This window comes from Magallana gigas, chromosome 5, assembly GCF_963853765.1.
Source record: "Magallana gigas chromosome 5, xbMagGiga1.1, whole genome shotgun sequence".
NCBI classification, from domain to species: domain Eukaryota; kingdom Metazoa; phylum Mollusca; class Bivalvia; order Ostreida; family Ostreidae; genus Magallana; species Magallana gigas.
The window spans coordinates 40,652,798-40,665,996 of record NC_088857.1 but is presented as its reverse complement, the minus strand read 5'-3'; the positions used below and the strand labels follow the sequence as shown (position 1 = coordinate 40,665,996).

Here is a 13,199-nt window from a genome sequence, read left to right as displayed (position 1 = left end):
ACAAATTCATGTGTTCATGAAGCTCAAAGAACATAACAGTTTCTGTGAAATGTTTAAAGCAGCTATAAAAATTGCTACAAGAAAACTGATCATTTTTTTACTGCTTATACAGCCACCTATGGCTCGAAATGAAATACACAATTTATATCTAAATCCGTTGTACCCCAGGAGTCCAGATTTTTTCCTCATCTTCCGGCATTATCGAATCAACTTGTCGTACTTTGGTACCTGAACCCTTTGATAATAACTACTTCATGCAAACGTCAAAAACTTTGCGGAAAACGGCAAAGAGGTTGTCATGTTCATCCAGAAAATTTAAATTTTGAATGTTTTCCTCTCGCAAATGACGCAGTAATCCGCACACAATGGAAAGAGGACGCGGGGGGTATTCACTGCCATTCTGTTTATGTACCTCTATAACACAAAGCGTCGTAACCGGTAATTCAGCATCTTTGCGTTTGTTTAGGATCTTCGTCCCGGAGATGAATATCAACAGGTTGTGAATGTTCAGGTTTCCTTATTTACCTAAGGAATTCGGTTTCCACTATATCCTAAGAATTGCGAGAGCATAAAATCCCAATCGTCATCCCCGGCATTTTTGGTTAAAAGGGCGAGGTAGATGGAACTTTCATAAAATGTAGTGCGCTAAACTTCTAGAATCACGTGCTCCTATTTCATTGGTCATATAAAATGGTACATACATGTAATAAAATTTTGATAGATCATGGGTAATTCAATGATACAAAACATATAGAGTAATTTTTTAACTCGTGCATCTTCAGATATCAGACTCGGGGGACAAGCCCCCTCGTCTGTTATCTGAAGATACATTCGTTAAAAAGTACTCTATATATTACCTATAAATTGTGCAGTTTTTCACTACAATCAAAATGAATAAATTTGATTTAAAAAACCCTCAGATTTGAGAGAAAATGGTGACAGCCTGGAAAAAACGAATAGTTGTGTACCATTTATGTTGTGGAACATAATAAACAATCCCACGCAGTTAAAAATATGTGTGATTACTACACGATGTACCAAGTTTGTAGACATTCAAATGAGCATAGACCATGATAATAAAACCATATGTTTAAATAAATTCAAACATGGACAAAACTGTAAATTATTGTATCGTGTTATTGCAAATTGGGCGTTATGAAAATGAAACCTACCTTTCAGGGAAAGATTAAGAGGATAGAATGATAAGATCGCATGATATTGTACTGCGCATGTGCAGACTCACACGCTAGTATCATATTTTTGTTTAACTGTTTCGATCATAAAAGATATCAAACTATATCCTGTGTCTCAAATTTCTGCGATTACATTAGACCGCAAAAACTTATTAATAAATATAATACGCATTATACATTGTATACTAGTATATCAAATTTGGACTTCCTATCGGAGTCTCTCCGCAAAAAAAATCAATTGACAATACTCTAATACGATTTTGCATAATAAAAAACATAGTTATATAGTAAAAAACTTATAGGGTCTCTCATGATTTGCGATGGTATATGTGTTGTGCTGCTCTTTCCTCGAGCTTTGGTGAATACTACTGGAACCTTTGAGTGGGTTAGTTCTCTGTTCAAAGGCAAAGGCTTACACGTATCTCGGATTAGATTACAGAAACACTAACCGAAACGACAAACATTTCAGAAATAAAGAGCCAGGGGGTTTTTCATAGCGAAGGAAAATGAAATATTGTAGACAGGAAGCTGCAAGACCGAAACTTCTTAAGTCAATGACTAACATCGGAACTTGGAATGTGCGGTTCCTGTACATCACTAGGAAATCAGAAACAATTGTCATTTACAATGCAATGAATAACGAACAGATATGCATCGCGAAAGCAAAATGGAATGATGCTGGGGAGATTGGACTGAAATCTGGAAAGATAATCCTATATTCAGTGCACACCGAAGAACATGCAATTATACACCCTAGAAGAGGTACCAAATAATGATGATCATGTCTAGGAAAGCCCAGACAGACGTCACTCATTGGATGGGAGCTAAACAATGAAAGAATCACCACTGCTAGATTAAAGTCTGTCCATAAAAGCATAGTGACTACATTTTAATATCATCCATTGTTATGGTCCAACAAATGAATCAAAAGAAGAGATTAAAGAATGTTTTTGTGTAAGATTTGAGAAAAAAGCCAAAAAATGCAGTCTCAAAGATGTGACTGTCTTATTGGGAGATTTTAATGCGAAGTTCGAAAGCAACAACACCTGCCATAAAGAAATCATAGGGAAACATGGTCTAGGCACAATGAATGAAATTGAGGAAATGTTTACAAATCTATGTGCCAACAAAAACTTAGCCATTAGGGAGCTATCTTCTATCAAAAGCCTTGTTACCTGGCTACATAAGTCTCAACAGACATATAAGAACAGAAAATCAGATTGACCACACCTGCACTGCAAGACAGTTTAGAAGAAACCTACAAAATGTAAAAGTAAAGAGATGGGTAGATGCAGCTTCAGACCAACAACTGCTACTTGCAAAAGTTAAACTCATAAAAAAACAAATATGGAAGTCAAGAAAAATGCCAGAAGAGTTAGAAGACACTTTAACAGCAATTTAGCTACGAAAGCAGAAGCAACAGCCAAGCAGAACAACATTAAAGCTCTGCACGATAACATCCAACTTTTCTACTAGAAAACATCGGAAAGAGACTAGACCAATAAAAATCAAAGAGATAAGATTCTAAACACCCTTGAGGAACAAATGCTTAGATTGGTAGATCATTGCTTTACCAATAAGCACTAGAAAAAAAGCAAAGGTACTGCTAACAGGCGATCTATTAGATTTCGACTGTGAGCGTCTTTCGGTTAAAAAAATCAAGAAAGCAGTAATATAGCAGGGCCCCAGGACCAGACGGCATCTCTGTAGAGGCCCAAAAGCAGACATAAATTCGGTAGCCAAAATTCTATACGACCTCTTAGCAAGATTTGGTAAAAAGAGGAAGTACCATCAGACTGGGAGGAAGAACTTCTTGTAAATTGCCCCAAAAATGAAAACTTAACAGAGTCATACTTCACCGACTCAAAGCAGCAGTAAATTCGTGACAACCAAGCAGGGTTCAGACAGAACAGATCATGCGCTGATCTAGTAGCAACACTGCATATTATCCAATAACAATCCAACGAATTGATTTTGAGAAATAAAAGCGTTTGACAGGCTGAAAAGGGAAACACTATAGCATCTATTGAAGCACTGTGGTGTTCTAGTTAATTTATAAACATTATTAGAAATACCTTCACTAGAATGCAAAGTTGCATATAAATGCACGAAAGAAAACTAACAGGATCTTTCGACATTGCCATAGGTGTAAGACAGGGATGCTTTCCCCCCCCCCCCCTTGCTGTTTATCCTAATGTATTTAGCAGTTGCATATGCTTCTCTCTGGAGTAGAAAACTTAAGCAAGTAAGCAAGCTGCTTCTTTTGTCTTAAATAATTTGTTATTAGATCCTCTGATCTCCTCTTCTGATTTTTCTGAAGAATCTTTATTTCGTCCTGTTGGTTGTTCCGTTTCAATATATGTTGTGTTTTAGAATTTTCTCAATTAAGTCAGAGACATAAATAACATGTTATTTATGTCTCTGATTAAGTACAGAATAGAAGTGTTCTTTCTATCTCTCGACTTGATCCTTTACCTTATGAAATATTTCGTTATTCTCATCTTTGTATACTTCCACTGAAATTTACCACATATTTCACATATTTGATTCGTGATGCTGTGTATAAAGTCTTATTTATAGCTTCCCTAGCTCTACCTGGCAGGCACGTAGCACGGGGGGTGGCAGGGGGGCCTGTCCCCCTCCCCCCACTTTTTTGCGCAGCAAAGAATTTTATTAAATTTACATACAAAAAATTGAATTAACATGGAGTTGCCCCCCCCCCCACTTTTCTGTGACCATGTAAAAATTGAATTGAAAGTAAGGAAATAAACAGTGAAATTGAAGTGAAAAGTATACCCCCCCCCCCCCCCCCACCCTCACGGATTAGGATTTTCAGGATTATTGAAAGTAACCTTTAATCTCCCCCCCCCCCCCTTTTTTTTTTTGCTTGTCAAGATTTTTTGGATGAGTCGCCCCCCCCCCCCCTCCTTTCAAAAACGATGCTACGTGCCTGACCTGGTGCTGTCTGTCTGGTTTTCTGTTTAAATTTTCTCGTGGTTTTTTTTCTCTTATTTTGGGGTGTTTTTGTCTACCTCATTTTGCTCTCGGATCTTCTTGTTCAGACTAGTTTTTTTTGATAGAGTACAATTTCTGTTTAAATCTTTTCCTCTCTGCTATACGTTTCCACGTCATGACCACTAGACAGCCATTCTTTCCTTTTGTTATTTTTAAAACTAAATAATGTTTGCAATTTCTGTATAGGTACATGTCTCTGAATATATTCTGATATTTTTCTATGGTGTCATTTCCGTGGTTTCCAAAAAACTATTCAGTTGTTTCTTAGTTCTAGACAGATATTTCTTCTTAAATTTCATGTATGTTAATTGCATTTCTTTTATACTTTATCTTGGGGTGTCTAAATTAGAGTTTGGTCTTATGAGTCTCAAGAGGTCAATAAAAGTATTATTTTTGGTGAAAAATTCCTTCGAATATATTTACGACCATTCGTGAATCTGTGGTTGCCGCGACATCGGACGAGATCGGCTCGGTATGGTTTTCACATTTTACCTACACCATGATATTGAAAAACATAATCCTTCCCGAAGCATTCATAGTTTCTACTTAAATCGGACATTTTTTTTAGTCTATGATAACCTAAGTAATTAAATATTTCAATATGAAATATCATGGCCGACAAACAGCAAACGAACCCCTGTGCGCAATAATACATCCGCCACTTGTAAAGTAGTTCAAAATGTCAGCCCCCATGTGCTGAGTTCTTTGAACTGACTAAAAAGACAGGTTTAAAGGCGAAAACAACACAGTTACGCTACAGATATAGGTATTTTTTAAATTTCTCATAATCGTTACAAATTCAAAACAATTTTTTTTATTCCAGATACTTTATGACGTAGTTTTCTTTCACTTTTATAGGTTGTTGATAATAGGGAAAAATGGCAAAACGTGTTGCTGAAAGAGAACTAACTGATAGAAACTGGGACCAAGAAGATGACGTTGAGGAGGTATAATATTTAGATATGTCAACGAGGAAACCAATTCCAAGCATCATTCTCTTTAATATTTATAGGAAACGTTTCACACAATTAAAATTGGAAAGCTTAATAAAGCTTTAGTCTCTAGAAAAGGTCTAATTTGTTCAGGCCTGAAGCACTCTCATACACAAGAACAAATGTATTGAATATAAATTTAGTATTAAAAGTCTTGTTATGAACCAAACATGAACCGAATGACACTGGATTTAGTACCCATTATGTTTATATATTATTCTAAAATAGAAATTTTAAAATCTAAAAATAATGATTAAAATGAATGCAAACCTTTAAAGACATTACCATAAAAAATTTTTTGTGTGTCTCAATGCTGTTTGCATGTATCTATTCTTAACTTAAGATATTAAAAGTATCATTGAAATGTATTTAATTACATTTCTTAAAGTAATTAAAAGTTAGGGCTGGGACGATTCTTTACTTAGCCGATTCGGTACATATCATGATACATGAGATGCGATACGATACATATCACGATACATTGCAACTAAATGAAAACATGAATAAGGGTTAAAATTCATTCAATCTGCCGATGTTCATATTGGGTACTAATACATGTACGTCCATTTAATACGACTTGATCATGACTGGTCATAAGGAGATGTATGAGTAAATCATTCACAAGAGGAATGTAATATCACTTCTGTGTATAATTTGTTGTTTTGGAATATTCAGATAGTCTTGATGAAGTAAATATCCAATGTTCTTCACAAAGGTTTACCATGAACATAACTTGTGTCCATTATACAATTTTTAACTTATACTGCAAATAAAAAAATTAATGTAGAGTAATTAAATTGTGATGCATTGCTTTAATTTAAAAGAAACTGAAAGAGGAAGCTGTGAAGAAGTTTTGAAATTAAACAACCTCTCCTTGAGATATTCAAAGACTTGCATATCACTTGAACAACTCTGAAAGGGTTTTTCATTCTTAGGTTTTAGATCTGTTGTATTTAAGCAGCTTTCTATTGTGAAAAATGCTTAAAATGATAGATTTTTAAGAATTATTCATTATAAATTAATAATTTTCCATTTCTTTCCTTAGGCTGGAACATTTGCAGTAGCTACAAAATCTGAATTACAAAGACGTCAAATTAAGACAGCAAAAAGGAGCGGAGCCTCACTGGTAATTCTTTTGACTTGTTCTTACTTTCAAGTTGAATTTTATTTATCAGTGAGACATCAGCAGCCCAAAAATTAAATATAATGTTGAAAAATGTGTTACGTTATACTCCTGTGATAAACTATGCATATTTTAGATTTTTCCTACTTTGGCTTCAGAATGTACTTGAAACAGATTTATTAAGACTTCAGTGTTATTTTTGTGATATGTTTTATGTAGGACATGTCTGCTCAATAAATCAAATATAACTTGCATTGTAAAATATATGTTTTATGTGGGTGATGGTTTATCTGTATTTATGATTGAGGTCACATTTTTCAAACCCAATCTCATGAAAATTTTTCAATTGAAATTGAAATCAGTATGCGTAGAAACATAAAAATTCAAGAAGGTATGGGGGAAATAAATGTATAATTCATGCACAGATTTATCTCCATCACAGGATAAATGGTTGATTAAGGGAGATAAGGCTGTACTTTAGGGAGAGTAAATGAGTATGACGACCAGAATTTATTTTACCATTATCCGAACAGTGTTACCTGTAACCTATTATTTATTGTTGATTACATATTTTGATTTTAACTTTTATTTATTAGGGTGCTGGTGGTAAAACTTCCTCCTTTTCTGGTTTTGGTGGATTTTCTTTTAAACCCACACAGACCAGCACACCATTTAGTGCCAACGTCAAATCCTTCACTAACGGAAAGCCAGAGAAGCCTTCACTGAGCAGTGTGACAGAAGTGAATGGAACCCCAGAGAAAAAAGGGGTCGAGAAGAAAAAGGAAAATGACTCTGAACAAGCCACTTATATGTCAAGCCTGAGGAGTCTAAATGAAAGTGTGCTGGCCTGGATTAAGCAACATGTGGAGAAAAATCCCTACTGCATCCTGACTCCAATTTTCACAGACTATGAGAAACACATAAAAACCATTGAGGCATACAAGTCTGGTGCCAGTCAAGCAAAGAGTCAAACGACAGACAATTCTGAGAAAAAATCTGGTTAGAAAATTTATATAAAATTAAAGAGTTGTTAAAAATGAATAAATCTGTAGACAGTAGGATTGCAGCAATAAGTTTGAGAAAGTATTCAGTGGTCTGATTTTCAGAGTGGAACATATTTCTTATAGCATTGTCAACATTTATATTTTTAATGAACAACATATGTTTTTTCCAGCTCCTGCTTTAGGCAGCAAGGAGACCCAGCCTAGTTTGTCCACCCTGTTTAAGCCAGCACCTGGTAGTTGGACCTGTGACACATGTATGATACAGAACAAAGGGGATATCAGTAAGTGTGTGGCCTGTCAGACCAGCAAGCCAGGGGCAGGAGCTTCCAACTCACAGACTACCAGTGCAGGTCAGATATTGCTTCAAATTTAACATTCCAATTTGTACTGTGAAATGTCTTTTATGATAAAGGACCAGTTTTTTTTTTAAATTGTTTTTTGTTAATTTTTTTTTTTGGGGGGGGATTGAGATTCCGAGCTATAATAGGCAATTATCACATCCACCAATAACAGTTTGAAAATATTAGTTGATAACATATAAGTCTTTTGAATTTAAAGAGATATTACATTTACATAGAAGAAATTTGCCATGAATAGGGTTAAATGTTTGTTGTTTTTTTTCCAGCTCCTGCTTTAGGCAGCAAGGAGACCCAGCCTAGTTTGTCCACCCTGTTTAAGCCGGCTCCTGGTAGTTGGACCTGTGACACATGTATGATACAGAACAAAGGGGATATCAGTAAGTGTGTGGCCTGTCAGACCAGCAAGCCAGGGGCAGGAGCTTCCAACTCACAGGCTACTAGTGCAGGTACTTACATTTTATTTGATTACTTTGAAATGCAGTGTCAAGAGTCCAACTTCTCTAGGTATAGAAAAATATTGTTTGAATATTTTGAGAACCCTTTGCTTTATATACATCAAAAGGGGTCAACTTGTACTCCTCTAAGAATAGAGGACCCATATTACATTGAAGGTCACTAGGTCAAAGTACCCTAAACAGAGAAAGACACTGCCACGTCTGCTCATTATCTTGGCAACTTCTTGCTTGTCTGCTTAGTACCATGTACAAATTTTACCCTCACGTAGATGGGGAGTGTGTGACATCTTTTAAAAACCTTTTTTGATTATTTCTGAAAAATGATTTTAGTAGCTTACGTATATATGCATTTATTAAACCTTGATGAAATTTAGTTAAAGATGGGATCGTGAAAAGACAACAGTAATATTCAGATTTAATGGGTTGTTTTTCCAGCTCCTGCTTTAGGCAGCAAGGAGACCCAGCCTAGTTTGTCCACCCTGTTTAAGCCAGCTCCTGGTAGTTGGACCTGTGACACATGTATGATACAGAATAAAGGGGATGTCAGTAAGTGTGTGGCCTGTCAGACCAGCAAACCAGGGGCAGGAGCATCCAACTCACAGACTACCAGTGCAGGTACTTACCTAATTACTTGTGGATGTGGTGTATAGATGCAGTTATATGGACATTTATAAATTATCAGTGTTTAAAAAAATCAATTTGAGTCAAGAGTCAAGACCATGTGCATATATTTTCTTCTGCTAATCAGTATGGGCAACTTCAGTGTTTTGAAATTTGTCAGAAATATATAAAAAAAAGTCTGGCCATTGATCAGGTATCAGGTGGGAAATGCATTTGTTAGTGACTAACTTCTTTTTTTTAGGCACACCAGACTTCAAATTTGGAAGCAATAATGTATCGAATGCCACAACAGGATCCGGATTTAAGTTGAATACTGGTGGGACTACTACAGGAGCTTCATCTACTTCTGGATTTACATTCGGATCAGGTGAGAACAAGTCTACAGCATCTGGATTCAAATTTGAATCCAATGGGATGGCTAACAACTCCAGTACGACATCTGGGTTCACCTTTGGCAAAAGTGAAGATAAGTCTGCTACTTCTGGATTTTCATTTGGGAAAAAGGATGAGAAGTCGCCATCTTCTGGATTCACATTTGGAAAAAGTGAAGAAAAATTGCCAGCTTCTGGATTTGTATTTGGAAAAAAAGAAGATAAACCTGCAGCACCTGGATTTACATTTGGCAAAAGTGATGATAAACCTACCAATAGTGGATTTACATTTGGCAAAAGTGAGGACAAATCTACAACATCTGGATTTACTTTTGGGAAAAGTGACGACAAAACTGGATCACCAGGATTCTCATTTGGCAAAAAGGAAGAGAGTTCTACAACATCAGGATTTTCTTTTGGAAAAAGTGGAACTACAGACACTTCCTCCTCATCTGGATTGAAATCTGGATCTGGAAATGAATCCAGTTCTGCCACTGGGTTTTCATTTGGTACAAATGCTGGAACTGGTAATGTTCCAAAACCAGCGTTCAGCTTTGGTTTAGGAAGTGGAACTACAAACAGTGACAGTACAAAAGGATTTTCGTTTGCCCCATCCACCTCGGCTCCTGGCTCCTCGTCATTTGGTCCAGGATTTTTCAGCAGACCAGCGGGAGCTTCAGATGCCGCAGGTACTCAAGGCAAGTTGATGTTATGTTTGGGAATTTTTCATATTTTTGATAATTTAAGTAAAGCTCGATGTTTATAATTGAGTATTCTTTTTTTTTTTAATTTTAAATAAAAATATTGCTCAGTCCTCCAGAGTCAAAATTGTGGTAAAACAAAATCAACATTCAAACTCCTAATGGGGCATGATCACAGTTTTGTTTCAAATTTATTTATTCATTTTTTTTTTAATGTTTACAATGCATTAGTAAGGTATTTCTAACAGACATCCAGTTATAGGGTAAATGTAGAGCTCATATTCTTTGTTAGGTAAACAAAGCTCAGATCACGTTTCTGTTTATATTTTGAATGTTGGAAAGAAAATTCCAGGTTTAGACCTAAAATGGATGTGACAAACGATAGGAACTGTTTATTTATGTTAAAAACAAATCAGCTGATAGAAAAATCAGCATGAAAAAAACCTTTTATCAGTATATTGAACCAATGTAAACGAAAACATAGTAGGAACCTTGCACTGTGAGCTCACTATCTTTAAACACCTTGACTGACACTCAAATTGTGGTTGATCATTAGAAAGGCATTACTAATGCATTGTAAACATTAAAAGTAGAAATTTGACCAAATTGTGAGCATGCCCCTCTAAAGCAAAATATACAGCTATATTTTGTTTATTGCAGTATTTCTCCTTTAGGAATATTAATGCAATTTATTCTTTAGAAATTTTGTAAGTTGCATTGAAAGAATCAAATATGAAATGAAATGCTATAAATAGAACTATAGCTTGGTCATTAATTTTTTTCTTGCATTTTAGAAGAGGAAGAATATGAACCACCAAAAGTAGAGAGCACAGAAATAGCAGAAGAAGGCTCTCAGTATTCTGTCAAGTAAGTTTTGGGTCTTATACTGATACTGAAGTAAGTGTCTAGCTTCGATTGTCCAATGGGTAGAATTCTGAAAGATAACAAAACATATTCACTATGTTTGATACAGAACTAGCTAGTAAGACTAATACTACAATTTAGTATCATGAAAACATCTTTTTTGCTGAATGCTGACTGTAAATGCTAATTGCCAAATGCTAATTTACATGGTACTTATACAAATGTACTCAATATAATGTTTAATATTGCAAATTGCATTTACACAATTTAAGCGTACATAGAGAAGATCTTTATAAAATGTGATTTACAATATGTTGTAGATGCAAACTGTTTTATCAAAGAGATGGGAAATGGAATGAGAAAGGAGTTGGTTTTCTGCACTTGAAGAAGCCTGATGGGAAAGCACAGCTAGTAGTGAGAGCCGACACTAATCTAGGTATTCTGTCAACTTGAATAATGTGTAGATGTACTTATGTAACACTGATGACTTGTACATTCAATGTTGTTAGTGGTAAAGGGATTAATTTGGCCAATAAATTATGTTCAACTTGTACAATGCAGTTTTCTCCATCTTTAAAAATGATTTACAACTTACAAATGGAGAATTTTTTTTAACAACAATGAAATACTATTATAACCAACAGATCTTCCATAGTTTGCTGATGAAAGTTCTTAATAATTTGATTTCAGGAAATATTTTGTTGAATATCAGCCTGTCACCATCTATTCCTCTAAAGAGACAGGGAACAAACAATGTATATATGATGTGTGTGCCGAATCCCAAGATCAGCCCTAAAGACGAGGAGAACAAGCCGGTGGCCATGTTGGTCCGTGTGAAGAACGCCGAAGCTGCTGACGAGCTTCTAGAGAAGATGGAGGATCTACGAAAGGAGTGATCCTAGGCAATGATAGGAGTGATCCTAGGCAACGGAAGGAGTGATCCTAGGAATGAAAGATCCTAGGCAATGTTTCTTATAGAAGAATCTGTTTATATATTGCTCATGCTCAGACCAGTACATGTGTATAAGGATTTGTTGTTGATTCTGTGTGATTGAGGATGTATGAGAGAATTTAGTGGCACCAAGAACCTGGCTATAATTCTGGACCATTGTTACAGAGTGTGGTGATTTTACTCTGGAGCCAGTATTATGTTCCAGCTACCTCTTTGATAGGAGATAAATATCTGCACATGGATCTGTAGCATGTACTATCATGGTGTTCAATATTTCTCTTGAAGTGTGATGCAAACATAAACATATTGCATTATCTAAATGATCATTGTAAGATTTTTTCCATACATACATGCATCATTATTATTTTACAAGCTTTTTTCCTTTCGATGTGTTTATGTTAAAAAAAGAAATGCAGGTATTTTCTTGCATTCAGGTACATGTAGTTAATGTAATAGAATTTTTATGAAAGAAGGTAAATGCAAAGAGATCATGTATGTGTTTGTTTAATATCAAATTATTATGTTATGTCTCATACCTTTGTTCATTGGGCATTAAGGTTATTTTTAATGTCGAGTTGTTTTTGATAGCAGAATAATGTGTACAATTTAAGATAGGAATTATACATATAATTATGTTTGATTGCTAAAAAAATTTGTAAGAATTGATTTGAATCATTTTAAAAATATATGTTGAATGCTATTTCCTATGAAAAGTGAAGAAAAGCCAAAAATTTACTTGCATGCTTCGAAGAGACAAGAAATGGTTTTGTTAAAGCTAACAATAAACTTTTGTACTTTTTTAATTTAGAAGAGAAAGAAAGATGTGAGTGAAAGAATATCTGTTGTTTAAATGTTTAAATGTAATTGTATGTTGATATAAATGGTGCAGACATTATTGAGAATGTAGAATGTCTGTCATCTTAAAAAATGCCCATGTTACCAAGTAAGATGAGCACATATTTAAAAGAGGTCTGATATTAACTTGTCAAAGAATTCATGAACTCTGCGACCATAGTTGCTTTTTGTTGTATAACCTTGTTATATGTGTAATGAAGAAATGAAAAATAGTTGTATTCATTTACTGTATACATGTACATGTATTCGTTTGCTGGAATTCAGAAATTTTTCAGGGATCTTAAAGATAATACATGTATTGAATTTTGTTTTCAAGAATATAAAATTTATAAGATTTGTAAGACTTTGTAAAAATTTGATTTTGGCTAATTTTTCCTGGAAATCCCACCAGAAATTTCTGTTTTTCTAATGGGTCTCAGCACAATAATCTCATTATAAGTAACATGTTGCAATTAGAAGTGACATGTTACTTATAGAAATTATTTAGAATATTATTTTGGGAATGAACAGTAAAATATGTATGGTGAAAGTAATTCAATTAGATTTCACTTTGATTGTTATGGTGATGAGACACACAGTCATGCATATATAAAGTGCTTTTTACATGTACAAGTGCTAGACAGTCATTGTCATTTTGTTTCACATTGTTGATCTACTTTTGGAAAATAAATATTTTTTTTTTCTGAAAGCTTGA

The 13,199-nt window shown here is 34.8% G+C and overlaps 1 protein-coding gene across 5 annotated transcripts; it reads left to right on the top strand.

Moving 5' to 3' along the window:
* The first annotated feature begins 4,817 nt into the window (after window positions 1–4,817).
* On the top strand, window positions 4,818–13,193 carry LOC105322206 (nuclear pore complex protein Nup50). 5 transcript variants are annotated; one of them, XM_011420782.4, is made up of 11 exons: window positions 4,818–4,974; window positions 5,067–5,155; window positions 6,246–6,326; window positions 6,920–7,322; window positions 7,498–7,677; window positions 7,953–8,132; window positions 8,577–8,756; window positions 9,004–9,831; window positions 10,629–10,701; window positions 11,019–11,134; window positions 11,389–13,193. In XM_011420782.4, the coding sequence occupies exons 2-11, from the start codon at window positions 5,087–5,089 to the stop codon at window positions 11,592–11,594; spliced, it is 2,316 nt and encodes a 771-aa protein (XP_011419084.3). In that variant the 5' UTR covers window positions 4,818–4,974; window positions 5,067–5,086; the 3' UTR covers window positions 11,595–13,193. The 5 variants fall into 5 exon arrangements, with proteins under 5 accessions (XP_011419084.3, XP_011419086.3, XP_011419085.3 ...); XM_011420784.4 differs by lacking the exon at window positions 7,498–7,677; XM_011420783.4 differs by lacking the exon at window positions 8,577–8,756.
* Window positions 13,194–13,199: the final 6 nt, after the last annotated feature.